Source organism: Etheostoma spectabile, chromosome 14 (genome assembly GCF_008692095.1).
Source record: "Etheostoma spectabile isolate EspeVRDwgs_2016 chromosome 14, UIUC_Espe_1.0, whole genome shotgun sequence".
In the NCBI taxonomy this organism is placed as follows: domain Eukaryota; kingdom Metazoa; phylum Chordata; class Actinopteri; order Perciformes; family Percidae; genus Etheostoma; species Etheostoma spectabile.
The window spans coordinates 7,443,315-7,471,248 of record NC_045746.1 but is presented as its reverse complement, the minus strand read 5'-3'; the positions used below and the strand labels follow the sequence as shown (position 1 = coordinate 7,471,248).

Below are 27,934 nucleotides of genomic sequence, written 5' to 3'. Positions count from 1 at the left end.
TGGCTGTCTTTGGGGAATTTTCTCGTCACTTGAAGGCAGTTTCCAGAGTTGCTGCTGCAGTTCGTCCCCTTCCCGTAGTTTTCGAAATTCGTTGTGCTCTTTAGCGTGACGAGTCTTCAAATGTTTAATAAGTTGCTACTGTTGAATTTGCAACACTCGTGCCACCCCTTGAAATTGCTTCTTTGCATATGTTGCATGTTGCCGTCTACCGGTGGGAACATCCAGGTACTGATGATGCGTATGCTCCAGTAGGCAATGCGACATGATGCGCTAATGCAGATCTGTGTTTAAGGAGAGTTAGGGCGATCAATCTTCTTCGCCCCTCTAAAACAGCAGCGCAACTATTTTAAGCGAGGGGCGAAGAAGAACTGTGTCCGAGCAACGGAGCTAACCAGTAAATAGTTCCTATTTTTAATAGTTAGTGGTATCGGTCGACGTGCCCTGTACTGCCAGTACTCGCCGATACGATGCCAGCATTTTCAGGCAGTATCGGAGGCATTTCCGATACTGGTATCGGAATCGGAACATCTCTAGTTAAGATATATATAAATCTATGTTACTGGATGTATTGGCCCTTTACAAAGACAGGTAAAAAGTACTAGCTATAATCTGTCAGACATAAACCCTAATTATTGAATTAAGTCATTTAGGGGCAGAAACTACTTTTGAAACATGGTAGGGGTGGCAATCACTTTTTTGCAAAATTGCATTTTATGGGTTGTATTGCTCCTTTAAAAATGTATTTTAAAAGTACTGGGTGGTACAGATATATAACTCAAGAAGGAAATCAATTCATTTAGAGGCATAAATTACCATTCATTGACACGGGTAGAAGTTGAAAAATTGAATTTCACTATATTGAACGGTATGATTGTATGTGACGAAATTTAAAAAGATTAATGTGTGGTTAAGAGTGCTCCTGCATTAGGGGGTAGCGTGTCAGGGATTTGTTATGGCAGAGAGTGGAGGGAGATGTCCCAGAAAAATAATCCCTGCGAACAGCTTTTTTTTTTTTACCAAAAAGCTGCAGGTGCAGGTCTAAAAATGGTTGCCCAAAATGTTCTTTGTCAAAGTTTACAGAGTGACTTGCTGGCTTAACTGGACCCACCACTACATACGTAGCCGTTTCACTGTGTGATGAGGGATTAGTAGCAACATTTCAGGTGAACTCACTTTTGACTGCCAATCAAAGTGGTTTAAGTAATCTGGAGAAACTGTACAGCCCGGCTTGTGTTTCTGTTTCCAGATCTCAACAAGTTACTATATCGGATAGAAATGATGGCCAAAGCTACAATGAAAACTAAAGTTATAACAAACCGGAGAGACCCATTTGTCCATCCCTAAAGCAAAAACCAACTTGTGCCAAGTGGTACCAACTTTTTAAAATTGTCCGTGAAGACATATAAATGAATGAAAAGTGTTTCAGTGTAGAAATGCATTTCTTGTACTTGTTTCATGGACTTTCTTTTACGTTTTAGCATGTGGAGCAGCAGAGTGGAGAGTGAGGGGAGGTCTGTGCTCTCTGCAGGACGGCTCTCTCATATAATTGCAGTCACGCAGAGATTAATTAGTGTGTGGCCCGTGTACCTGCCAACGCTTCCTGCTATTCCTAACTGCAGTGTCAGGGCGCTGCTGTGCCGCTGTCAGTCTCTCCATTTCACATTTCAGTCAGGGTTCTTTGTCTCTCTGTTCCCGCATCATGAGCTCGTCATAATCCTTACAGTGCGTGCCCACTGTGGCGTTTTTTTGACGCCCCACTTCCCACCATTGGACTCGACCACTGATGTTCTTTCCACTTGCGGTTGTCAGTTGCTCTTCGCTGACCACTGACAAGCAAAGAAAAGCTTGATGGCTGCACCTGATTGGATGAACGCTTCACTCATGATTTCAAATCAGACCAACACGGCGGCTTGTTTGGAAACGTTTGCTCATTTTACAAAAAAATAATTCACAGAAATGTGTTCCTAAAAACATATTATGAGAGAAATAATCGGCAGCTGCTGAATCTATCTTCATTTTAGATCGCCAACGGTCATTTTAAAAGATTTTCAGAGAGGCGGCAAGCCGAGCTTGACGCCTCTGATTTACATAAAGCAGTCTAGATTCAACTTTATGCAAATGTAGAGCAGCCAAATCAATGCTCAGCTTCTCAAAGTCGTAGTGACGCTCCCAGAATGCATTGCTGGCTGCTTACAGAGACTAGGGCTGAGAAATGTGGAATTGACGCAGCCAGTGGACACGCACCATTACTGCTCCTCTCTCCTCAGCTTGGTCCTCCGGCTGACTATCATAGACTAACACTTCTGTGGTGCTGTTTGTTGAAGCTCTCCTGCGTCTCCTTGGTAACCCCTCCCTTCTCTTGCGGGGGCATCTCCGCCCCTGCTCCTGCCCCTGCTCCTGCCCCTGCTCCTGCCCCTGCTGCCCTGCTGTCCGGCCTCTCATTAGGTTTTCTGTCGCGCTCCCACTCCTCCGCCAGGGCGCTCCCAGCGTCGCTCAGGTCCCCCAGGTGCTCCACCGAGTCACACTTCTCCAGGTCAGAGGCAATGGTCTGCAGGCTGATGACTGACATGCAGTCTGAGGCGGGGTGCTCCGCCTCCAGCCGCTCCCTCTGGCCCCAGCCGCTCTCCCTGTGCCTCTCCACCCACAGCCTGGTCTTCTCACCGTCCGCCCAGTTGCTCTCTATTCCGCTAAATCCCTCACTGCTGCTCCCGATGGGAATCCCAATGGCAGCTTGGAACTCAGCCTCAGCACCCACGGGGGAGCTCCGTCCCCCGCAGACTGCAGGACGCCCCCTGCTGGCCCTGATTTGACCCCTCTGTGCGTGGATCTGCTCGCTGATCTGCTCCAGGTTCCGCAGGGCCACAGAGTAACGTGTTTTCACTTTCGCCACCCGCTCCTCCAGCTGTACTACTCTAGCCTTATGTTCCTGAAAAAAGTTTACAGGAAATTAGCAAGGCTCACAGTGACATTCAAATATCTCTGGATACAAGGATTGGGCATCATGAACCAGTTCCAAAATTCAGACTCCAAAGTAACCATTAAGAAATTATAATTTCGGTTCTGCTTTTGGTTCCTAAACAACTACATATTGAGTCTCTATGCAAAGTGCTACATTTTGTATTTGTTCAGGCACTATGGGAAGATTAATAAGAGTTGCACTATGGACTGCAGATTCTCTTCTCTTGTGTGATCGCCAACTAGGGTTGGGCATCAAAACCGGTGTCATATTGGCACCGGTTCCTAAACAACCGGTATTTACCGGACCGAATGCAGATTTTAGCACCTAGAAGTTTGTATAGATTTTTTTCTATGAAACAAGCATGTGACCTGTTTTGATCCAGCCCCTAAAAGAAATGGAATGGAAAAAGCAAACCATACCTAGTCTCGCAATGCCAGATAGCGCAGATACATTCTGGGATAGGAGAAAAAAACTCTCTGGATATCTTTAAACCAATCACAATGGTCTTGGGTGTCTTTAGACGCAGTGACGGTGGCTCTGCTAAATAGTCTCAGGAAGAAACTTATTCACACACAACATCACACCGCAAAAGAAAATGCCACACACAATATTAAGTGTCCTGGAGAGAAACCATTGCGTGGGACAGAGGAACGCCCCGTCCGCACACCAGGGAACGCTGATAATTAAGTTTATGGACGACAGAGACAAACTAAGAGTGAATGCGGTCTGAAACAAAAAGCAGATATTTTACAAAGACAGAGAAGTGCTTGTGAAAACGTTAACTTTGGTAATGTGTGAGTTTCGCTGTTTCAGCATAAGACGCCCAACTCTAGTATAGTGAGTTGGTCTCACAGTTGCATTTTTGAAAGTTCGTTAGAGTTAGAACTTGTGTAGTCTGTAAGAGTTTGGTCTGGCATTATATAAGATTCCTAGCCGAGATCTGGACTCAATTTCCCAGGCGGCATTTGGGGGTGAGACTTTAACTTTTAAATAATGTGTCCCTGCTCACTCATGGTAAGAAAAGTGTTTGTCAGCATGAACACATGTGTGTGTATTTGCTTGTATTGTAAAAAAAGAAGCAGGATTTGTACTGGTACAAACCTCCAGAATGTGATTGAATTGAGCCTTGAGTTCAAAGTAAGGTTTGGATTTGACGATGACCTTCTTCAGGGCTTTCTGGAGTATCTGGACTCGAGCCTCGGCTTCCTGGCAGAGCTGTGTGACGCGCTGGTGCTCCTGCTCGCTGCGCAGGCGCTCCTCCTCCGCCTCGTTCACCTGACCAGCACAGGAAATATGACTGAGACAGGAACACTGCATGAGTCCACAAATCCCACATTAGGCCTTAGTTCCAATTAGTTCCTTTTAAGGATGCTGGTAATTCTGAGTCGTCCACTAAACTGAAGCAGGTTGTCACTTGAATCACTGGAGTCAGTATTGCTAGGAATAAGAAAACTAATTTCTTTTTTTTTATCGACTGTGTGCTCAACCTAATTGCATTTTAACTTATTACATGTATACACCCAACCTACAGCAGGCCTAGCTAGGCTACGTGCAGAACACTGTATGTTATTTAGAAATGAAAGAATGGCTTTTTTGTTGATTTACTTTACTCTTAACTCGAGGAGAGACTTCACTCGCTTGTCTGAATCAGATCCACTCATAGTCAGCTGATTTGTGGGATTCACTGACTCAAGCAAACATCAACAACTCACAAGTCACCAAGGGCTCGTAAGTCATCGAGGACTTGGGAGTCATTGAGGGCTCGTGAGTTCTGGAGTGAATCCAATGGTCCGTGAGCTCCCCGACTCAGCTTGAGTTGACTTGTGGAGCCGTTATAAAGCTTTTTGCAGCTAAGATGGCTAGGAATAGTGGTAACTCATGTTACAAGAGGTTTGTGTGTGGTGCTGTTTTATTATAGATTGAAGTGACGTAGGCCTCAACTGATCCGGGTTAATGATACTAGAGACTCACAGTCAATTTAAAGACTAACTGAAGATACGACTAAATCCTGACTCAAACAGATTTATCACACATAAACTTCTGTGTCTCTATAGCCAGAGAGCTTAAATGTCCCCGGATGATAGCTGTAGTGACATTACTGCGCGCGTGGAAACGTTAACAAGCAGCCTCTCTAATCATTAAATTAAATGTATAATGAAAACACTCACACATCATTCCAAGGCAGTAGTAAAAAAGAAAAGTAGCCTGCAGGGACTGTCGAGGGGCAGGGATATGTGAGTGTGGGTTTCTAATGCAGAGAAAAGAATTAATTCGGATGGGTGGAGGGTGATTGGATGATTAAAAGCCTACACATGGATTCGGATAAAGAGCCAACTCGTGCATCGCTAAAAGATAGTAAGTGAGTGTGTGTGTGTGTGTGTGTGTGTGTGTGTGTGTGTGTGTGTGTGTGTGTGTGTGTGTGAGAGTGTGTGTGAGTGTGTGTGTTTGTTTGTGTGTGTGTGTGTGTGTGTGTGTGTGGTCTCTCTCTGTGTGCCTGATCCTGAGTGTGTGTGTGTGTGTGTGTGTGTAGTGCAGTATAAGGTTTAAAGTGACCACCTATTGGAAAAGAAGGGTTACTACGAAAAAACGAAGACATTCTCCTCCTTTTAGGTACACCTGTGGATCGAGAAGTTCTCCCAGGCCGCGTGGGCGTGTACCTTAGCGGTGGCGTGGTTAAGCATCTCCTGCCAGGTTGGGTCCATGGTGTTCCTGTCAGCCAGGAGGCCCTGCTCCGCCACATACACCATCTCTCTGGCAGCAGTGTGCATGGACACGGCCCTCTCATATCTCAGAGCAGCCTTCTGGGTCTCCTGTTGGGCCTGGAGGAGCAGACAGCAGCAGTCATATTATCAGCTGCAACAATGAAAAGGCTGCACTCAGTTAGAGGCTGCAAACTGAGTGGAGCTGGTTCTTACAGCATCAGGCTGCCAGTCAGATCTGCTATCCACACCATCCAAACATTTGTTGAAGACTGTTTCCAAAATGTCAAAATTAGGGATGTCGAAATGGAAACAATAACGGGTTAGCGCAAAATCATTTTTTCGGCACTCTTTCGTTTTTTACATGCTGTTAACACACGTTCTGTTCACGTGCTTTGGGCTGCTCTGTTGTTTGGGAAATCGGGGAGCAAAGTGCAGCGCATCTCCAGTCTAGTCTACGAGGCGACCCACAGTGCTGAAGATGTTCCTGGAGATCTGTCGTACACTTCCGGTTTTCCTGGAGAACTCACCTAACACCGAGCCACCAATGGACACATACACACTTCATCTAAAGACAGACTTCCTGTTCTGAGTAATAGGCTGTTACTCACATTTTTTAATAAATCTATCATCACTTAAAAGCAGCTCAAAATAAAAAAAAAAATGAAACAAATCTCCTTGAGCAGAAACTGACAAAGAAAAGGGTCTTAAGAATGGCATAATATTGAGTTTCAAAGCTCTTCTCCTCAAGACTAAAGTTATCTGCATGTCCTGTCCATGTGAACTGAGTTACCCCCCGGAGTACCGCCAGTCTCTACCACCACACACCAAATGTGCAAGTTAACTATTAGAAATCATGCGATTAATCGCAATTAAATAGGACAGCACATACAACCACAAACAAATCCACAAAAAAAGCTACAAAACCTGAGCCAGATAACGGATGTGATACGCAAGTAAGAACCTCCAAGCTTCAAATTAGAGAAGCTGGGGTATGTGCTTTGTGGATCCTCTGTAAATGAGTCTTTCTGCAAAATGCTATTACTCAGTTTTGAACTTTGTCCATAAAAAATATAGACCCTAATAACCATTATATGTACACACTGAGCACATCCCACTGTAAATCTGCACACTGTTTACTGCTCATCAGATGGTCCAATCACTTCAGCTGATTGTTGAGCACCTCTTTTTCTCTTTCTCTCACTGTCTCCCCCCTTCACGGAGAAGGAGATGATCAACGATCTACTAGCCTAAAGTGTAACGGAGCTGTGTTTGTAACATTGTAATCAAATATATATATATGAAAAATAGTTGAGTAAAACTTATAAATACATACAGGCCTATACATACAGATTACTCTCAGCGTGAAACGTAGTTCTCAAAGTTAAGTTATACAACTTAATGGAAATGGTTATGTATTATTACTTTAATGTATGCGTTAGTTTGAGGTTCTAACACTCGCTTTGGGAAGTTTCCCATTCAGGTGGAGGATAGCACTGAGGATCATCAGAGCAGATAGGTACTAGGAGACGGTAAGATAGTGAGAAAAGGGGGCAGAGTGGTGGATAATTAAAAAAAAAAAAAAAAAAGATCAGCTGCTACCTGGGCCTTTGCCTTTGGAATGGTCTTCCATCCAACATTAGGGAGAAAGGTTCAGTGGACAATTTTAAATGCAGACTTCAAACATTTCTTTATTCAAATCATTATGGACATGTTTTAAATCCATAATCTCTGAACTCCTGTTGTATTGTTGATTTTATTAAGCACTATCCTTTGTTGTTTTATTTCATGTTTTGACCTATGGTGCTCCAATTATATTCCTTTTGTGTTGTTGATTTTATATTTAATTTTGCTTTTTATATGAGCTAAATTGGAAACTGGGAATTGCAAATGTGACTCAAAGTGTTCTGAGACCATGGTACATGGTGATAATTCACTGTGAATAGCAATAAATTAAATCAAATTAAATTAAATTTAAAAATGCTATCAGAAGGGAAGATGTTAATTTTCCTAACCGTTTAATAGATATGAAGAAATCTCTGAGTCGCTGGCTTACCAGAGACCTCACTATCTTTGGTCTAAAACAGAAGGTATTTCCAAAGTAACTCCTCCAGTTTCTTCCTGTATGTTTTTTCCGGTTAATGTCAAGAAAGTCAACTCAATTATTTTCCAATTCCTGTGGAAAATAAAACCTATTATATTTAGAAATCACAGCTCGTTAAAGAGTGTGATATGGGCGGTATCAAAGCCTTGGACTTTAAATCAAAGTTTGGGACCTTTAAGTTTTACTTGAAAATATATTTATCACAACCAGACTTTCCACAAACATATTTTACCAATATTGGAAAATGATATTCACCCATATTTTTTCTCCCCATGGATCCACCTTATGGAACAACAGGGTCATTATTATCAACAGGAAATCATTGTTTAAGTACGACTGGTATGAAAAGGGCATTGTGTTTAAAAATGAGATGGTAATGGTAACATTTTGGAACATAAAGCTTCCTTCGACAAATATAATTTAAATTGTACTTATAGAGAATAAAATAAGATCTGTAAATCAATACCTATACCATTATTAAAGATAATTCAAAGCACGTTGTTATATGCAAGAATAAGACCCTTACCAACATTACCAAATGTAGTTATTAATGATTTTACTTTTTTTGACAGTTAATGTAATAATAAATATATTAGTAATGCTATGAAATCTAAATTATTTTTTTTGATTATAACAGAGAATTGTGTGTACAGGTTTCCCGAATATGGTTGCATGGTCCATAGAAAAAACACATTTCAAGTTCGTTAAATGGCCCATTTCCCCAAAAGTCAAAGAGACTCGCTTTAAAATAATAAAAGTAGCGCATCGGGGGCTGCTTGGTCCCTCCACAGTTTTGCCGAGACACAGCGTTGACAGCCCCGGAGGTGGACAATCTGTCTAGCCAATTCCCGGTGTCTGCTGCTGCCTCGGCGGGGAGGAAAACAGACACACCTGGCTGTCAACGGCCCGCTGATTCGGCCATCGCTGTTTAGTTGTACGGTATCATGGCAACGACTACAAATCACAGCACTGACGGATTATTTTGAGTTGAAAAACACTCCAGGGAGTGGGGGGGGGAGGTGGCGGATGCGCAGACGTTTAACCCGATCTTACCCCAGTTAAAGAACAATTCAGGCGCAAAATAACATAGCAGTACCAAGTCGACTGTTCTCAGGGATATGACAAACACCGGGCTTGAACTATGTCACTGGTTGCACGGCGTTCGTGGTTCGACTGGTCATGACTGTTTTCCCAAGATGGTGCCTGCGTGTTTGTATATGTAGTGGTACCGTCTTCATAAACTGTTCCCTTACAAAGTTCTCAATGCTTTGGTTTACATGTAGGGACCATCACTGTGCTACTGTGTGTGGAAGTGTGGTGCTATTTAGAGCCCTGTTAGTCATATAGAAATAGCAATTTCTTTTTATTTTACCAGTGCCCCGACTACTAGCGTTGCAAGCTAATTAGCGGTTTGCGTTAAAACTGGTCACATTCGATTAACTATGAAAACATATCCCAGAGAACGGTCGACTTGGTAGCCATGTGTTATTAACCCCTAGGTTTGTTTTGCGCTGGAATTGTCCTTTAACGGTGTATACGTGGAGAAACACCCCGGTTACTGAAGGAGTTCTCTAGGTCTGCTAACCAGGTTATTAGAACTGTTTTGAGAAAATAGGGACATTTCAATGAGGGGGATTCAAACCACATCCATTCAGACAGATGGTTTGTAAAGTAGAACATTTCAATGCTCTAAATTAAGGGGTATTTAATTATAACAAAAAGTATTGAGTAGTGGTTAATTTTCACAGTTTAGTATTCAATTGCTTGTATTTTTTAGCATAACCTCTGAGTGTATTGAATTGAGATACATTTTATTGCCAACATATTCAACTTTTTTTAATTGTAAGACAAAGATTGTGTTATTTCTTCCTTCAAAAGTTACCAAATCTCACTGGAAAAGGCAGTAAGTTATCATATTTGTATTTGTAGGCCGCATTTTAAAATAATGTCACTGGGGTTCATCCTGGATAAATCATTCCAGACATGCAGCTCTCAGTGAGCTCAAAGCCTGGAGGGACGGGCATCTGCGTTAGTTTGGGGAAATCAAATTGTTAAAGTCAAGGTTGTGTTAATCCCAGGGGAAGGTCTGGTGGACTTCTCTGCATGAGAAGGAAGCAGGAAGGCCCGCCGGGAGGAAGAAGGCTTCAAAGAATGTACGGTCGCTGCTTAAAGATGAATGACTGCGTCACCGTTGGTGATGATGCTTATTAATTGTATGGAGTCTTTGCATGAACGGCCTGTCAAACATGTTTAACCATCAGGGAACGTCGGGGGCGGGACATGGTTCTTTACATCATCCTGTTTAATCCATCTAAAATAAAAAAAACAGAACAGCAAGAACATGTATTCTTCTTGCAGCACAAAGCTGAGGTTTCTTTGGTGTCATCACTTTGTACACTCGTGATGATGCTATCACTTTCCGTGACCAAACCGTGTGACCTCAGTCTACTGCAGATAAAACACCTTCACACTCTCAAGAACTAAAACATGTACCATGGTCAACTGTTCAAATAACTACTGGAGTGTTCCGAAATATTCCGTTTATGTTTCTAAATCTAGAAATCTTTTGGATCAGTATGTTTAGTGTGTTCGTTTAGTAACATCTGATAAAAACATTTTACTTTTTTTTATTTCTTTTTATTTATCAAACAATTTCAATGCTATTATGGTTTATTGACTTGCATAACCTTTCAGCTAAGGTTGAACTGATTTTAGGAATATGAAGCAAATGAAGATCCTCCAAGCAATTACATCACAATAAGTGAAAATAGCAATGTAGGGACTGTTGGACCATTGTATTGCATGGGGTTAATTCAAATCTGCACATGGACATTACTGATGTGATATTGCATTTTTTTAATTAAAAATGACAGTGAAAATAAGATTCAGATTAATAATCGATTATTTGCTTTATTGCTTCCAAATAGACCTCTGCCCTTTGTCTGGGCAATTTTCATTAGTTCAATTCCAGTTTGGAATGAGTGCTCAGCATGTTGATGAACAGACCGCCACACAGGCCTCGCTCCGAGGGTTAAACCTCTACCCTAATCAATTAGGTCTCATTACAGCCAAATCATTCAATATAAGTATCATTATTTAGGTCCCCTAATGGGTTTCATTAGTAGTTCCACTTCCCCTCAGCCCTTAATATTACTTATACCATGGACTGGGTGAATAATCAATTCTGATTGGCTACAGGGTGTCCATAAAAAAGTGTTATAGACCTTTTAAATGGAATTCTTTCGCCAGGCAACAGCCCGGCACCTTGTTAACTTCCTGTCAGTTGATGTCATTCACATTCACTGCAACAGGAACTCAACTTGGAGCCATCTATGTGTGAACAGGACACCTACTACGGGAGCTTTAGGTGAAACAGACCGCTCGAAATGAATGTGCAACAGAAAAGAAAATGTGAATGTGTTATTTCCAACACCTTGTGGCGTTCACGGCCTCGTCCTCTGAACGCCACATGACTGCGCTAACACACAAGCTGCAGGTAGCAAGTTACGCTGCCCCTCTGAACTGACTCTGATTCAGCGAATAACGTTATGTCACATCCCATTCACTGTTCAGGTCTCTCCTTGTGCGACAATACACATTGCGTATGATTTGTTCGTGAAAATCTTTATATTGTTTTGGTAGCTAGCTAGCTTGTCTTGATGTGAAACATACTGTCAAAATATATTTACTGATTGTCAGCTGTACACAATGTTATTGACTTTGACTCTAGCATGGCGTTGGCTTTCTTGCTCGTAGCTGTCTGAGCTGAAGGGTTCTCTGAGCTGAGCGGACGATAACAATCTCCTGTTGGCAAGGGTGGCAAGTCATGTCTAAGGTCTGCTCTATTGCAGGAGAACCTCATGGGATGGGAACGATTGTTCCAGGTATTAGTCAAACCCTCAGGCGTAACCAGGGAAACTGAGTTATTGTTAAAAACTTGAGATTTCGATTTTAAAACGCAATAAAATACAACGGTTCAAAAAAAATGTCACATGGCAAGTGACCATGCTATGAGCAGGTTAATGCCTTTCGAGGTGTCCATTGTCAGGTATTATTGGACTTTGGCCGTTCAAGCCTTGCCGTTGTCCATTAATACCTGACAATGGACCTGTCGTCGGCCATTAACCCTTACATAACAGCACACGGCACACGGAGAGCAGAGTGAGCCAGCGATTAAGATGGAACGCAACCCTTGTTCACTCTCAGCCTAAACTACACGGGTTGACCGCCAGCTGTGAGCTCAGCGCTACTGCTTCACGTTGCTTTGATTTTCCATCTTATTTCCTATAATTATTACATTCTATACCAGTTTTTATGTTCATTCTGTCTGTTTATGTCATGCTGTTTATTTATTGTAGAGCACTTTGTGTTGCATTTCTGATATAAAAGGTTCTGTACAAATATTATTCATAAAAAATATTATTGTTATCACTTTTTTTTTTTACGAGATTTACCAGAATACAGGAAATTGTAGTCGCTAAAAAAGTCGCATAAGTATTTGCAACTTTAAAAACTAAAACACAATTCCCAAATTGATTTGTTTCAGTAAATCGGTGTTGTATCTGTGCCTCTACTTTGTGACTTGTGAAAAACAATGTACAAATGAATGCAGAGCAGTTTGGATCTGCAAACTCGTATTTCATCATTTGTTTTTCCACGCCGTTGTTGTCACTAAATGTTTTATGTCAAACGTTTTAGAGACTGACAGAATCTACTTGACGTAAGTTGATATTATTCATTATTATTAATTAATAATGTTATAATATATAGTTATGTCCACATTCTTGTACAGTGGTGCTAACTTAGCATTTTTAAGGTGCCCTGCCACATGTATGTCATTACTTTGTGGTAATGTCTGAAGTTCTACCATGGTAAAAAAGCCTTGGTTACCTTGTTTCAAGCCATTCTGGTGTGGAAGACTCAGCTCGATATGTGCCAGTTTTCACTCTGATTCACTCTGATGTGCTAACATCTAGCTAATGAGAGCCTGTCTATCAGCATCCATTACTCAACACAACTGGGTGAGCTCATGAATAGTAATGAGCTCAGGCAACATGACATCAGACTGACCAGCTGTTTTGATTGGCCTGATTTCTCCGCTTATTTCTTTTCAGTGGCTAGAGCTGACAGAGGAGGTATAGCAGTTCATTTTCACAATCACAACATAACACATATGGACCTAACATATATTTTTTTTTTTAAATACAAGTAAAAACGGTTTTGTGTGGCAGGGCACCTTTAAAGTCAGCCCTGTAACATGTGCTTTGTATGGAATTGGCAGTCTGAAATATTATTAAGCTCTGCTTAAACTCTTGTGGGCCCAGTTGTAAAGCTATTTGGTACCATGTGAAAATAGATGATCTAAGGAATCAATCGATGATGTTGCAAGTTAAACTATGAATAACTTAAATTTAACATTTGCTCAACATAACGTAACCATGAATATATGAATAATTTAAATTTAACATTTGCTCGACATATTGTAACCATGAATGTATTCATGCAGGTCTCCTGAATCTTCTTCAGGTATATGAAATGAGATGTAATTCCCCTGAGTTTTCCCTTTACAGGGAGGTCCCCCGGACCCCAATCATCATACATGTCCCCACCATAGGCGTAATTTACAGGGGGGGTGGGTGGGTTACAACTCCCCCAAAAATCAAAACTAGCCAGTGCAATCCACCCCAAAAACCTTATTATAATTTCATTTACATAAATAAATGCATACATAGCATTAACTGATGCAGAAAAAGCACTAATTTGTTGCAGAAAAATTCACCAGATTGGAAAAAATGAAGTGTTTGACACACAAAATTTCAGTTTTGGTTAAAAGTGGAGATCTCAATCTCTGCAATGTTGAACCCAAAGTTACGCCCTTGGTCCCCACCAATGTTGAAACAACACCTATGCCTTTGGGTTGCCATGCCAGCTGTGATTAGGCCACTAGTGTGCTTCTCTAACCTCTGTGCTATCAACCTCCTAATGGTGTTTTTCCATTACATGGTACTTGCTCAACTTGCCTCAACTCTACATTATGAAAAAAAGTACCAGAGACATTTTTTAGCATCACCTCCGTCGAGGTTCCAAGCGGGCTGAGGCGATACCACAAGGTGACAAAACCTGCAGCCTTCTGATTGGTCGGAGAGAATCGTCACTGATCACTGCGTCATCATTGCTAGCGACAGGTGGGGCTGTCTCCAGCGTCAAACAAAAGTTGTCTTATGGCTGTGGCAACAGCCACATACTTAGAATCATAAACACACCTTCAACATTCTGGGTGTGTGTGTCGTACCCCCAATTTTCCCACGGATGCGCAACGGCTGCGTTCCGACTCCGTCCCAGCTCCGCAGCAATTCAGCACACGGCAGATAGTGCGGGACAGGAAGTCGAGTTCAGAAACAAAATAAACATCCGGTTAATTTTCCAAAAAAACACAGCCGTGCTCAAGGCGGACCATATTTCCCTGCAATACACCTTGAAAACACAGCACAGAGATGTTCCCCCTCTACTCCTCTGGATAGAAACAAACCATTGTTGGTTTAGTGGTTCTATTCTACATCAATTTGCGAGAGCTCGTGGGTCCTCGAGACTTCAGCTGTCAGTCGTGGCCGCAGCCGTTCCGCAACAAATCCGGACCTGGTGGGTGTTGACGGACGGCGGAGCACGGTCCGTCACGCAGCGGAGCCGATCAGCAGCCGTTACGCATCCGGTTGGAAGTTAGGGGTTAGGTCACTCACGGCAGTTTCCTGCGGCGTCGCTATGACAACCAGCCATACTCGCCTAACGCATGAGGCGGAAATAAAACTGCAATGGAAAAAGGAGGACGGGGCTCCTCGACCGAGTCAAGTCGAGCTTGTACTGTGGTTGGCCACCAATTCTTTCTACCAGCCAGCCTAAAATAGCAGAATAGAACCGGCACTGCCCTGCAGCTCACCAGAGATGGGAAGTAACAAAGTACAAATACTTCGTTACTGTACTCAAGTAGATTTTTCAGATATTTTTACTTTACTTTACTCTTTATTTTTGTGGCGACTTTTTACTTCTACTCCTTACATTTTAACACAAACATCGGTACTTTCTACTCCTTACATTTTATAAAATTGGCTCGTTACTTTAGTTTTTTACAAGAGGTTGTTGTCATGCCGGAAAATAGCGCGGACACGCGCCACACACCGCGAGCGGGTGCGCGCCGCGTGCCACACGGAGAAAAAAGTGAGAGAAAAGAAAAAGAGACCAGCTGTCTGGAGGATAATCAGCTGAGATTGTGTGTGCGTCTTTGAGAACTGTAAGTCATATAACTCATGTTGTCAGTTCACTTAAGCCTGTTAATAGTCAATAGTTCTTCACATTTAAAGTAAGTTAGCTAGTGATTTTGGTGTGTTCTTCACCTGTTAGCTAGTTTGCACGTTGGTCTTAATGAAGCATCAGCACTTCCACCTGCTTTATTCGCATGAGTTTGTTTTTTTACTGAACTTCAGATACTGTAGTTCAATTGACAAGTGGATGGAAACTTAGCTAGAGAGAAGTCGTCTCCGTCTGTTTTAACAGACACACCTGGGGCCAAGTTGGAAACCAGAATCAGCTTTAATCCAGTCCTAATCTAGTCCTCAACTTTCACATCATTTCTCTGGAGTTATCGTTATTATTGTTTACGTCATCAATACCATATTCAATCTAAATGGATGGGAATATATCTACTGTACGTTGCATTTGACGCACGACTAAGACAACTCAACAGATTCTGCATTCTGCATTAATTCCCAGCAAATCAATAAGGCTTGATGGTGCTAACGTTAGCACATAGTAGTATGGATGGCGACAATAATTGAAAAGGAAGAAAACAGAGATCCGGCAGACAAACAGCAAGACATTCCCATCATCCTTGACCTTATCTGAAAGAGATGTTTGAGATAGTAGGCATCAAGAAGTGCCAATGTGCTGGGGAACTTCTTCATTAATGTCTGTTTAGTCATTCATATTTTAATCCTTTATTTTCTTTCCAGAAGCCATATTTGAGCACACACATAGATTAATTTAAATTTTAAGGAGAAGATTACAAATAGAAACTGGATCTGTGAATTCTCACAGAATCACAACTGAATTCATATCTTGCTAATGAGTCAGAATCTTATTATATGTTATGTTTTAGGCATATTTACAGACATCCATTTAAAATGTAGCCATTGCTATATAAAGACCTTGTTCTCCAGTTCCTCAGCGTCTTTCTAGTAACATTTGTGTGCTCCAGGTAGCTTTGCATAAAAAATGGTTGTCATTCGCAAGGCTACTTTTACTTTTATACTTTAAGTACATTTTCAAGCCTGTACTTTGTTACTTTTACTTGAGTAAAGAAGTTTAATCGGTACTTCCACTTTTACAAGAGTATTTTTTGACACAAGTATCTGTACTTCTACTTAAGTACGGAAAGTGAGTACTTTTCCCATCTCTGCAGCTCACACTGAGAGGTGTTTCTGATATAATATGTATTATAAAGGGTAGACTAACACTTCTCAATATACAATTTACCTGCAGCACGACATCTTCCTACATGGTCACGCGGTTTAAACCATCTCTCTAACACAGTTTAAACTAAAACTAATCATTGGAAACTTTATAAAGGGAGTATTTATTGCACTCATATGCAGCTACAAAACACACCTCTTTGGCAAGTCTGCGGGCTTCATAGTAGGGCCTTGCTTTCTCAATGCAGGTGCCAAGCTGGGAGCCCTGAGCATTGAGCTTCCTGGCGGAATCAGTAAGGATCCTCCTGTAGCTGGACCGGGCATCCTGCACACACACACACACACACACACACACACACAAGACAGAACATCCAGTGAGCCATGCTCTGACACTGTGGAAGCTGAGGCTGTGTGCGTGCGTGCACACACACACACGCGCGCACACACACACACACACACACACACACACACACACACACACACACACACACACACATATAACATACATACAAAATGCTCTCACATCCAGCTGCAGCTCCAGCTGGTTGATCTCATCACTGGCCTGGTTCAAATGCTCCAGCTCCTCCTGCACACACACGACAAATAAGGTCTACATTAAAAGCACAATACGGACAGGAAGGCTGGAAAATGCTGGAAATAAAGCAATGTTTTCAGTGAGGAGGGGGGGGGGGTATTAGCAGCCCAGAGATGCAGTCTCGAGCCTGCCCATCCCAGGTACCAGTCTGTGATAGGAGCACGGAGTATGCTCATGCTTACTACGCTTCGCTTAGTAAATATGCCCTATGTACAAATGAACCTACTTAAGTATAACTGGATGTTTTTTCAATTTGACTACGTCGGTAATAATGATAATTTTATAACATTCCTGAATCCTTGGGTCCAATTCCTCTTCGTGTTTGCTGGCTTCTTCTTCCCCTCCGGTTTGAATCCGTTTCCCCGGTTCATCCTCCTCGCATGGCACCGTCAGCTCCTCCGCTCCTCTTCGCTTCGACATCACGGTGCTCGCTTCTCCGCCTCTCGCTTCTCCCCCCGGGGTCTCCTCCCGAAGACCGCTCGGTCTAGGCGACCCCGCGCCGTTGGTACTTTCACGCGATGTCCCTGGATCCATTTGCGGCCTGTCGTTCGGCTGTCGTGTTGCAGCCACACGCCCCCCGGCAAAATACGGTGTCCCGGTCAAAGCCGCTACAAACTTGCTATTATAACACTAATATTACTTAAATTGTTAAAATGCCCCGTTGTGCCTGCAGTACTACGTCGGTAATGCTGGCCACTCTACGTAGCCTGGCCGCTTTAGTCATTTAGGCTGCATGACACTAAGTTAGTGGCACTGCATACTCTTCACTACTCTTGTTCTCATCTTATCCTCTTACACATTTTGTAATTCTTTTATTTTGTTATTTTTATGCAGGCTACGTTATTTCTTAGATATCCATAATAAATATGGGCTATAATGAGTTTAATCATGAATAATAATAGGACTACTAATTACTAACAAATATTTGTGATTTGTTTTTTTAATTATTAATTAATTTAATTATTTCAGATTTAAAGGATGTAAGTTTGCAGTCCAAATAAGAACCCCATCTCGTATGATTTAAATACTGTGATAATGTTGTCACAGTAACATTATTACAGTATTTAAATTGTTATTTTTTATATTAAAGATGTACATTATACCAATATATTGCACTTTTATTGTAAACAACTGTTTTTTGCAACATATATTTGCTATGCCATGAGCATATTCTTTTTAATTTAACTTGCAGTTTTTCCACATGGCCTATAATTATAGGATGATCCCCTCAGAGCAAATCTAGTCTATATCCATGACTTTCCACTTCTGGGATTGTGCTTTCTTCCTCTATTTTATAATGGCATGGCATAGATCTTTCATGTTTTCTCGTTTAATCAAAAGGTCAGTGTTGAGATGCATTGATATGACACACCAGATCCATATCAGTGCTGACAGTGACCTTTTTAGGTGGATCAGGTATCAGCCATAACATAGTCTATATCCATGACGTTTGACTTCCGGGATTGCTCCATTGCCGAGGGAAATTCCGCTGGATTTCACTCTTTTAGGCCGGATGTCCGTTGCTTTGGGCTTAAAGTTTTGTGTTTGTATAATGAGGACTATGGTTAACTGTTCCTCAGATCTCTGCAGGGTAGATCCAGACAGCTAGCTAGACTATCTGTCCAATCTGAGTTTTCTGTTGCACAACTAAAAGGACATTTGAACGTACACATGTTCCACCAAAACAAGTTCCTTCCCGAGCGGAGGCGTTGTTGCTCCGTATGGCAAGTGCCACCCAAGACAATTATGATTAATTTAAAGAAATGCCAATAAACCAGAGCAGGTTTTTCTCTCATCCCGGAATGCTGTGTGGACTAGTCACACCCTCCTCCACAGCACTGTAGAGAAAGGTCTGGCAATGCGAGACTACAGCAAATCTAACCTTCTCTGACTGCAAAACTGCAACAGATCACTTATCCAATGGGTTAGGGTGGGTAGCGTTTCATCTTCAGAGCCAAAGGCGCAGTTAATTATATGGTGGAAGATTAGTTTCTTCAGAAATTACTCCAGATATTGCTGAGTTGAGATGGGCTGAAAGAGCTCTCAGGATCAGGAAAGGATTTATTGCCAAGGAAGTAATACACAAAGAATTTGCCCCGGTGGATGGTGCGTACATAAACATAAAAATATTAAAAAGGAGAAAAAAACACCTCAAACCCCCTTTAAGAGAGCTTTGAAAATTCCTGTCCAATACTCAGAGAGAAGAGTGTGTGGATTTGTAGTCTCCCAGTGCCAGCTCCATCGGCACAGCTCTGTGGAGTAAGGTCTGGCTACACCCCAGATTCATTCTGGGACAGGACAAAAACAAATACTCTGGTTTGTTTTCTTTAAACCATTTACAATGGTCGTGGGCGACGCTAAGCTCCACAAGAGGACTAAGAGGACACTAGTCCACTTAGAACAGAGGGTGACCTTGACCCTTTTAAAAATTTAAAATAAGTCGATGTTTTGCACAGATGAATGAGAAGAGGACCCTGGTTCGGAGTTAAATCCCATCCTCATCCAGTTGGAACTGGAGGATGTTAAAGCGTAACTCTCGCCAAAATGCATCCTAGGGTCTTTTTGTGAATGTCAAACTTTTGTTTAAAAGCATATTTAGGATGGAAGCGCCATTTTTTAAGATTTATCGTAGTCTCGTTTTTCAGTCAAACGGCCTTTTGAATGGGAGTGCTAGGGGCACTTCTATGATGGCATTAAAATCACTATTTTTACAACACTAAGGCGGCTTGACACAACATGAAACTTTGCTCCAAGTATCACCAGGGGCTCCACACATGGACTTAGCATTGAGAACAGAGTTTGTGTTCACACAAAAAGAAAGGTTTTGAGCAACTCATGTTAGCAGTTGTTGTTAACGCTATCCAAAATTCTCTTGGTCAAAAATAACTGATCACCGAATGTGGATGAACGGACTCCATAGGAGGAAATATCATTCTAAAATCAGGCTCCTTTTTCAACTACAAGGTCAATATTTGTTTCACTAATGACAAAACAACAAATTATCCGCACATTTATATGTAACTAAGCTGTAGGAGCTTTCCATCTCCTCCCCCGACTATCTTTGACTTGCTAGATGGACGGCGACCGGAAGCTACAGTGAGTTGTTAAAACCTTTTTTAGTATGTACAGTATAGAAGACAGGTGCACATTTTCTTCTTATAACCATTTAATCCCCAAAACATAGTAGTCAACATTTTATGAAACATACAAAATAAGTATAATATCTCCAATTTCTTACAGCTACTGTGGCTGCAAGACAATCTGATCCCGAAGGACTGCAGCTGGTTACGTACTGGACTTCTGTCGTTTCCAGAACCTCTTGACCTCGCTGTGCCCCTGCGGCGACACCACCATCACCCTCTGAGCCACGTCCTGCCACACCAGACAGCCCAGACCCTGCACCACAACACGCCGTTAAACAGCAGCAGGAACTACTGGGTTAGTGCAGCAGCAGAAGGGCCAAAGGTTGGTGGATCATTCTCTGCTAGCGTGGGTAGCAAGTCAGAGACTGATATTAACTTCTAACGAATACTCATGTGATTTTGACAACTAATCGATTAGTTGATTTAATACAGTGGTCTTCCACGTTTTTTTTAAGCCAATGACCCCTTACCTGAGAGAAAGCCGGAGCGGGGACCCCCTACTACATATTGTATAAAATTAAGTTGCATATTAAATTGGGCCTACAATAACATTGGCGGCCTAAAGCCTTTGTACATACCTTGTGTGCATAGAATATTAAGCTATTAAAATAATAATTGTTGGCATGATTTTATAAGCCCCGTTTTACTGTTAATAAACAATGTACATCACTTATACATCCAAATGGATTATTAAATCCATAAAATAATGACTATAAGGTAGTATACTATTTAGTCATGGAGATAGGAAACAAAATCTGACCTGAGCTCTGTCTCGCAGCACTTCGAAGTCGACCTGGGAGAGGAACTGGTTGTAGAGCACTCCTGGGGGGGGAGAGGGAGGGAGAGAGAGAGAGAGAGAGAGAGAGAGAGAGAGAGAGTCACAATCTTCCCTCTGGCCAGGATTAAGCATTGTGGAGATGATGTGTGTGTTGTCATTTAAACAGAGAGAGTTTGGGGCTTCTAACAGCAGAGTGTGTGATTTTTGCAGGGCTGTGTGAGAGTGTCACTGAAATGGCCCAATCATTTTTCACAATTATTGTTGTTACATTTTTGCGTTTGGCTTCATTTCCCAGAGAAAGAGAAGAGACGGAGCAACTGAGGAAACATTCAGCTGTTCCCCACACTTTTGGGCAGTTTTAAAACTTTCTTGTGGCAGTGATAGATAGATAGATAGATAGATAGATAGATAGATAGATAGATAGATAGATAGATAGATAGATAGATAGATAGATAGATAGATAGATAGATAGATAGATAGATAGATAGATAGATAGACAGACAGACAGACAGACAGACAGACAGACAGACAGACAGACAGACAGACAGACAGACAGACAGATACTTTATTCATCCTGAAGGAAAGTTTAGGTAGGGATGTTTCCTGTACTGGACACTCACACCTGATCCACGCACACATGACTGGCCATAGTCCCCTTTAATACAAAACATGCGATCAAAAAAAGAGCTGAGTGCATTAATTAGTAAATGAAAAGAGTATTTGTGTTTTCAGTGGAGAGTATTACAGGACTGTGTTGCTGTGCTGAGGAAATGCAGGGTTGAGTTTTACATTCACAGCGACATTTTACTAGTATATGACAATATACTGTATACCATAACAAAATAAAGGCCGGTCATCCATAAACATCAAAGACGAACATGCATTAGCGGCGCCTGCACACACAGTGACGGATAAACTGACCCTCTGAGAAGCGCAGTCGATCTCTCTCTAGCTCCCACAGGCGGATCTGATCTGTGATGGTCGGAGGCAGCACGGGAGTCTGAAGAACACAGAGTCTGCGTGAAGATGCTGTGCCGAGCCGTTACAGGACAACCAAGCATTACTATTAGAGGGAGGGAAGGATGGATGGGTTTGATCTACCTGTTTGAGCATGACAGGGTGAGCTCTGGTCCTCAGGAAGTGGATAATCTGGAGGGGAGGAGAACGAATTTTCATATTCAGCTGGATGTTTTTAAGGAAAATCTGATCCACACACACTGTTGGGTGAGAAAAATGCCCATTACATATCATACAGATATGTATGATATGTATGTGTGCAGTTTCTGTTTAACACATACCTCCCTGGGACCTACATTGGTACCGCCAGTTTAAAAAAGTGCTGAGGTACTTTTTTAACATTTTTGGTTAAATCTTAAGATAAGCTCGATGTAAGTAGTGTACATTCAAAATTTAAGAAGGTAACTGTATTAACAGATTTTTTTTTGGGACGTTTTTTAGACACTTAGGAGAAAATATTGGTATTTGGGGGCCAACTGGGCACTATTATGGCAGCATATATACATTACTCTATGAAAACAAATTCTAATCTCTATGAAAAATGTATGAATATTTCTCTTAGTACTGCCATTTAATGACAAAAATTATGAATTGGTATTTACAATGCCCCCCTTCGTAGTAGTACATTGTGTGTGCAGTAGTTGAATACCTGCTGTGCTGTGATGCCGTTGGCGATGGCCTGCTGCACCGACTCCCTGGTTACCTGGGCAACCACTACATTGGGGAAGCGGTAGAGCATTTCACTGAACAGAGCCACCAGAGCGATCTGAAGCTCCGAGTCTGGGAGGGACACACAAACACGTTAGTACAGCTTCTCATCCGTCCACCAACTTCTTCATCCATTTTGTGTGTATGTTTATTAGTATAGGGACAAATATGTAGCATAGACCTATGTCACACATCACAACATTTATAGCCTAAGTGAATTAGTCCCCATATGGAGCTTTTTTTTTTTTTTTTTTTTAAATACAATATCTTATCAATTACATAAAAGACAGTAGAGAAAACAAACTTATCAATGGATACATAACTTAAAAAGCAAAACTCAAATACAGACAAAACAATACAAAACACAGACTACTACGTGGTAAGATTTAGAGGAGTTGCTTTATGTATTTTATAACATATGCAGGGCCAGGCTAACCTTTTGCCCCTGCATTCAGTCTTTATGCTAAGCTAACCACGTCCTCAACACATACACATGAGATTGGCATCCATCTGAACGTCTCACTCTCAGTAAGAACGCAAATAACCATCCCCAAAAATGTCTAGGTATTGTCACTGACTGACTGCTGTACACATCTGGCCTGCGTAGTGCTGTCCGACTCTGGTTGGAGTTGAATATGTTTTTGTCACTGTAGTAAATGTAAATGTAAATGTGCTGTATTTATATAGCGCTTTTCCAGTCTTAACAACTGCTCAAAGCGCTTTTACATCTACAGGAAACATTCACCATTCACACATATTCATACACTGTGGCCAGGCTGCTCATCAGATAAACATTCATACACATTCACACTCCGATGCACAGCACCGGGGACAACTCGGGGTTCAGTGTCTTGCCCAAGGACACTTCGACAATGACTACAGGGGCAGGGATCGAACCACCAACCTTCCGATTGGCAGGCAACCGCTCTACCACTGAGCCACAGCCGCCCCTCAAGCAGTGCAGTTCAAAAGTCACAGCCAGCTGCTGTGGCCCAAACCCAATCTCTAAACCTCCCAGCCTTCTCCAGCATGGATTTTAAACATTGGGTCAAATTGATTTATTAGTGTTAACATGCAGCACAAAAAGCTTCTCATGTTCAGACATACTTGTGTAGGCGTAGATGCGATAATTGGTTTCTACCACAATGAAGCCGGTGTCTCCAGTACCAGGGGGGGAGGCCAGAGTAGAGGACGAGGACGAGCTGGTAGTGACTCCTGCAGCCAGAGTGATGGCTAGCCTGGTTGGGTAATACCGCCGCGACTTTCTCTGAGGACAACACACACACACAGAAAATATTACAACTATATATACTTGTCATGACTATCTAAACCAATTTTACTTCTTTCTAATTGATTAGTGTCTCCGCTAATTCTGCCTTCATAAGACATGATGGTGGCTGCAAAAAGCGACACTGACTTGCTGTAAAAATGTAGATTTGTATTTTGACAGGATTTTTTTTCCTCACTTTTCTGACCTACTGTATTAGTTCAAAAATCTAAGAGGATTTATTTGTGCATACTGCATGCTGCAAGTTCACCAAATCCCAGCTAAATTCCGAAAAATGCTTCAACAAGTTTACTGGTCACTATACTGTTCATTTCCGTAAAAATGCAATCTAATTCAGAACAAGGATTAGTTCTCCAAGTGAAAATCAAATCAAACCCCAAGCACATCTAGAAAACGTCATTACAAACACATTTGGTTCAGCTGTCAACAAACATATCACTGCCGCTGCTTGTTAAATGTTTGTATTAATCGGTTTCCGGCTAATATTTCATGGAAAAATACTAAACCACTGCAGTACCCCTTTAAAATGTATGTACATGTTTTTTAGTTTAAATATGGTACTTTTCTTTTGCTATCTATTGCCTGAGTCCTTCCTGCTGTGACTGTGATGAGCAAGCTGGTATTGCTATAATCTACCTGAATACCAGCTCATCTTTCTGAATGTTGCTTGCATATAATCAAAAACCATTTGCTCTCTTTGTATTTCAACTGTCTGTATCTTTTTGGATTCATTTTCTACTTGAGGTACTACCGTTCACATAAAAGAGGCAGTGTTTGCACAGCATGACTAATCACAAACAACAATAATCAGTACTTTTATCATCGTAAAACACAAATAGCCTATACGTAAAACCCTCTGCTTAAAATCTATATCTTTCATAAAGATATCCATCACGGAATGTTAACGGGGTGGTTGTCTCTAAATGTTTCAACTTTATGAGGGCGCCTCTCTCTCTCCACACACCGAGCCCCAGCTGATCTTCTAAGAACGGTGATTGGTCAGTGGGCGGTGCTTTCACACGGGTTGATCTCTCATCTCCTTGCTTTGTAGTACAGGCCTCAGGTGTATACCATGATGATGGAGGATCAGTACAGTTTCTTCTCATGTGAAGGAGATGTGAGGAAGAGCTGCTGACAGTATGTTAGGTCTTAGTGGATCTCAGAGCCTCACCTTCCTCTGGAACACCAGCCCAAACTCCCGCAGGTGCTGCAGGAAGGTGAGTAATGACTCACTCATGCCCTCCACCGAGTAGTCCTGGGGGCACATAGGCAATGCATGATCAGTAACTAACTAACACACACACACACAGACAGACGCGCACGCGCGCGCACACACACACACACACAGACGCTCACACAGACAGACGCGCACACACACACACACACACAGACGCTCACACAGACAGACGCGCACGCGCGCGCACACACACACACACACACACACACACACACACACACACACACACACACACACACACACACACACACACAGCTGTGCACTCACTCTGCCAAGAGTGGAGAAGCTGAGTTGGAATAAGAATGACAGGATCTCCACCAGTTCCATCCCTCTGGACTGCAAGACACAGATGATCAACAATATGTAAGTTGACATTCTCAAATAAAAGGCAGCTATTCAAATAATAGCCCCCATGAACATATAGGCCTCTAACAAAAACCACTGACGAGGATTGGAATTGCCCACACTCTATTTGCTCATATGGTAAATTATGGAGCCATTATTCTAGCAAAACTGTTTGCAATAATTAACTTTGTGGAGAGTTGTGCAACTGAATCTCATTCCGTGTGTGCGTAATCAGATTTGTAAATGTGGAAAAGAATCTCCAAATCTATATTCTGGTTTACAAGTGAACTGAGATTTGCAAATGTGTAAACAAATCTGTAAGTGGTGTGCATAGATATTATTTTGCTCCAAAAGCTGGAAAGACAGACAAGTCATCAGTAACAGTATAGCCTAACTATGGACATTCTAATTAATCAACAATTAGTAAACCAATGTACAGATGTGTCTACACATTTACAGATCTTATACACGGAGACGTCCGTCTATAGATTTAGAGATTCTTCTAGAGATCCACAATTCAGCTCATGTGATACTCACCACTCATAACATAAATACAGTTTTTACTAATATAAAATCTGAAAGAAGAGCCTCAAAGGAAGAATAATCTTTTTCATCCTTAACAATTATTATTGTTACATTATTAAAACATATATTCACTCAACTGTTTACTCACATTGTCTACACTGCTAAAAATACAACTGTTATGGGAAAGTAATAAAACCTTTATTTATCAATTCATTGGCCTAAAAGATTCAGATTTGAAACATTGTTCCTGCATAAGGCCTGTTTCCTTCAGAACGGGCAGAACAAAAGGAAACGGGTTGAATTAACCCGCTGCCATATAAAGGTTCCTCAGTCAGAATGACTTTGTCCCTGCACTGCATCCCTTTATGCAGCACTTTCATGGGTGAACTGCCATGAAATGGATAGTTAGGCTTACTGTGTCCTTCTTTATTTTGTATTCATTCCATTCCCTGTAATGGACATTGATCAGGCTCCTACAGGCCGTTAGCCACAGTCTGGCACAAACAGTCACTGATTACAGCCCTCTCTGCTGAATATGAGCTAATCAGAATAATGACAGGCTATAGAGACTCTAGAGTCTTAATGCTACATGGATGACGACCACTGGTCCAATTTCTTTAAAGCTGATCAGGTGAGAGTAGTAGATGATTAGGGCGGGGCGATATGCTTCTGTCCCGGTTCAATGCTGTCCCGATTGGATTTGTACTGAGATTTCATTTATTGTATTACGATTCGATTTACTAAGTATTGGGATTTTCTTTTCCTTCTTTAACAAAAACTAAAGTTGAATAATACCCTTCTAGAGACCATATATTGTGAGACATTTCTAAAAGCTAATGGTTTTCTAAGAAGAATGAACATCACATGTCAGTCAGTCTGACATTTATTTACTTTGTTTACATATTTCTGCCTTTTCTGGAAACAGACCTGATGTAGTCGCCGTTAGCAGAAACAGAAAATGTCTAGGCCAATGATTGGTTTAAAAAATAAAATAAAATAAAAATCGATTCTGAAAAAAAAAAATCAATTTTATAATTCGTCGCCAAAAAAACCCAACTCTCGATACATACGATTTTTGATTTTATTCCCCGCGCCTACAGAATATCCAGCGGTACCTGAGCGGTTTTGAGGTACTGCAGGGTGAAGTACCACAGCTGAGAGGCCGTGTCCAGCAGCAGGAACTGGAATCCCGCCGAGGTGATGTAGGGCGCCTCTCCTGCTTCACTGACAAACAGAGCACAGGACAGGACAACATGGGCCACATGCATTCTGTAGCACTGACACAGCTAGAACTCAACAAACAGCTAAACTTCTATGGAGTCAGCGCTGCTTTCTTTATACGTTCTTTGATGATGGATTCTGCTCACATACAGACTTCAGGCTATCTCGTCGTCTTGGCATCGAGAACCGGTTCCAACTTGGTATCGTTTCAAAAATATCAAAGGATACGCTTTCTGAGGCCAATACTAACATCAATATTTAGGTTGAATTACATCTGATAATTATATGTTATGGACAATGATATCTTTTCCAATAGCATAGATAAACATTTTTAATAATGTTAACCAACAGACTGACCAAGATACGTACTGAGCGGGAGATTTTACAGCGTAGAAACAAACTTGAGCGGGTTATTACGGCTGCGGCGTACCTTTTCATGAGGCCTGCTTGGACCAGCAGCTGAGCCAGGTCCTGACTGACCGCAGCACAGGGAGAACCCACCATGAAATGCAGGATGACCTCCCAGCGCTCGATGGCGTAGCGGTCCAGACTCTCGATGTCCCGCGCGTGGCGGTCGGGACCCAGTGAGCTGCCCTCATCCGCCCACGCTTTGCCCCTGTGTGCCCACACAGCAGGGGACAACTGTAGCTACAGTACTGCACTCATAGCTCAAAAGTGTCAAAAATATTAGAAATCTAACTTGAAAACTTGGTTTATCTTGTGGAAGTGAGATATTATGAACAGTTTGGATCAGGGGTCAGCAACCTTTTTAATATGAAGTGCCATTTTGAAATGTTCTCATTATTAATAATTATTGGTGATGGCGTCATGGCGCAGTGGATATGACACATGC

The 27,934-nt window shown here is 41.8% G+C and overlaps 2 protein-coding genes across 3 annotated transcripts in view; both read right to left on the bottom strand.

Moving 5' to 3' along the window:
- Nucleotides 1-424: 424 nt before the first annotated feature.
- Nucleotides 425-17,679, bottom strand: sh3bp5lb (SH3-binding domain protein 5-like, b). 2 transcript variants are annotated; one of them, XM_032536241.1, is made up of 7 exons: nt 17,111-17,679; nt 16,748-16,810; nt 16,421-16,549; nt 5,617-5,778; nt 4,061-4,234; nt 2,408-2,926; nt 426-2,369 (listed from the first exon to the last, which is right to left on the bottom strand). In XM_032536241.1, the coding sequence occupies exons 1-7, from the start codon at nt 17,351-17,353 to the stop codon at nt 2,295-2,297; spliced, it is 1,365 nt and encodes a 454-aa protein (XP_032392132.1). In that variant the 5' UTR covers nt 17,354-17,679; the 3' UTR covers nt 426-2,294. The 2 variants fall into 2 exon arrangements, with proteins under 2 accessions (XP_032392131.1, XP_032392132.1); XM_032536240.1 differs by having other exon boundaries at nt 425-2,926.
- A 2,285-nt stretch (nt 17,680-19,964) lies between these two features.
- gtf2h4 (general transcription factor IIH, polypeptide 4) overlaps nt 19,965-27,934 on the bottom strand; it is a 13,292-nt gene continuing 5,322 nt past the window's right edge. Inside the window, exons 5-14 of the mRNA XM_032536242.1 lie at nt 27,512-27,697; nt 26,976-27,084; nt 25,258-25,326; nt 24,925-25,008; nt 23,573-23,732; nt 22,407-22,537; nt 21,842-21,889; nt 21,662-21,740; nt 20,723-20,784; nt 19,965-20,215 (exon numbers count right to left, since the gene is read on the bottom strand). Of these exons, the coding sequence (XP_032392133.1) occupies nt 20,105-20,215; nt 20,723-20,784; nt 21,662-21,740; nt 21,842-21,889; nt 22,407-22,537; nt 23,573-23,732; nt 24,925-25,008; nt 25,258-25,326; nt 26,976-27,084; nt 27,512-27,697 (1,039 nt within the window). The 3' untranslated portion in view covers nt 19,965-20,104. The remainder of the gene's footprint in view (nt 20,216-20,722; nt 20,785-21,661; nt 21,741-21,841; nt 21,890-22,406; nt 22,538-23,572; nt 23,733-24,924; nt 25,009-25,257; nt 25,327-26,975; nt 27,085-27,511; nt 27,698-27,934) is intronic.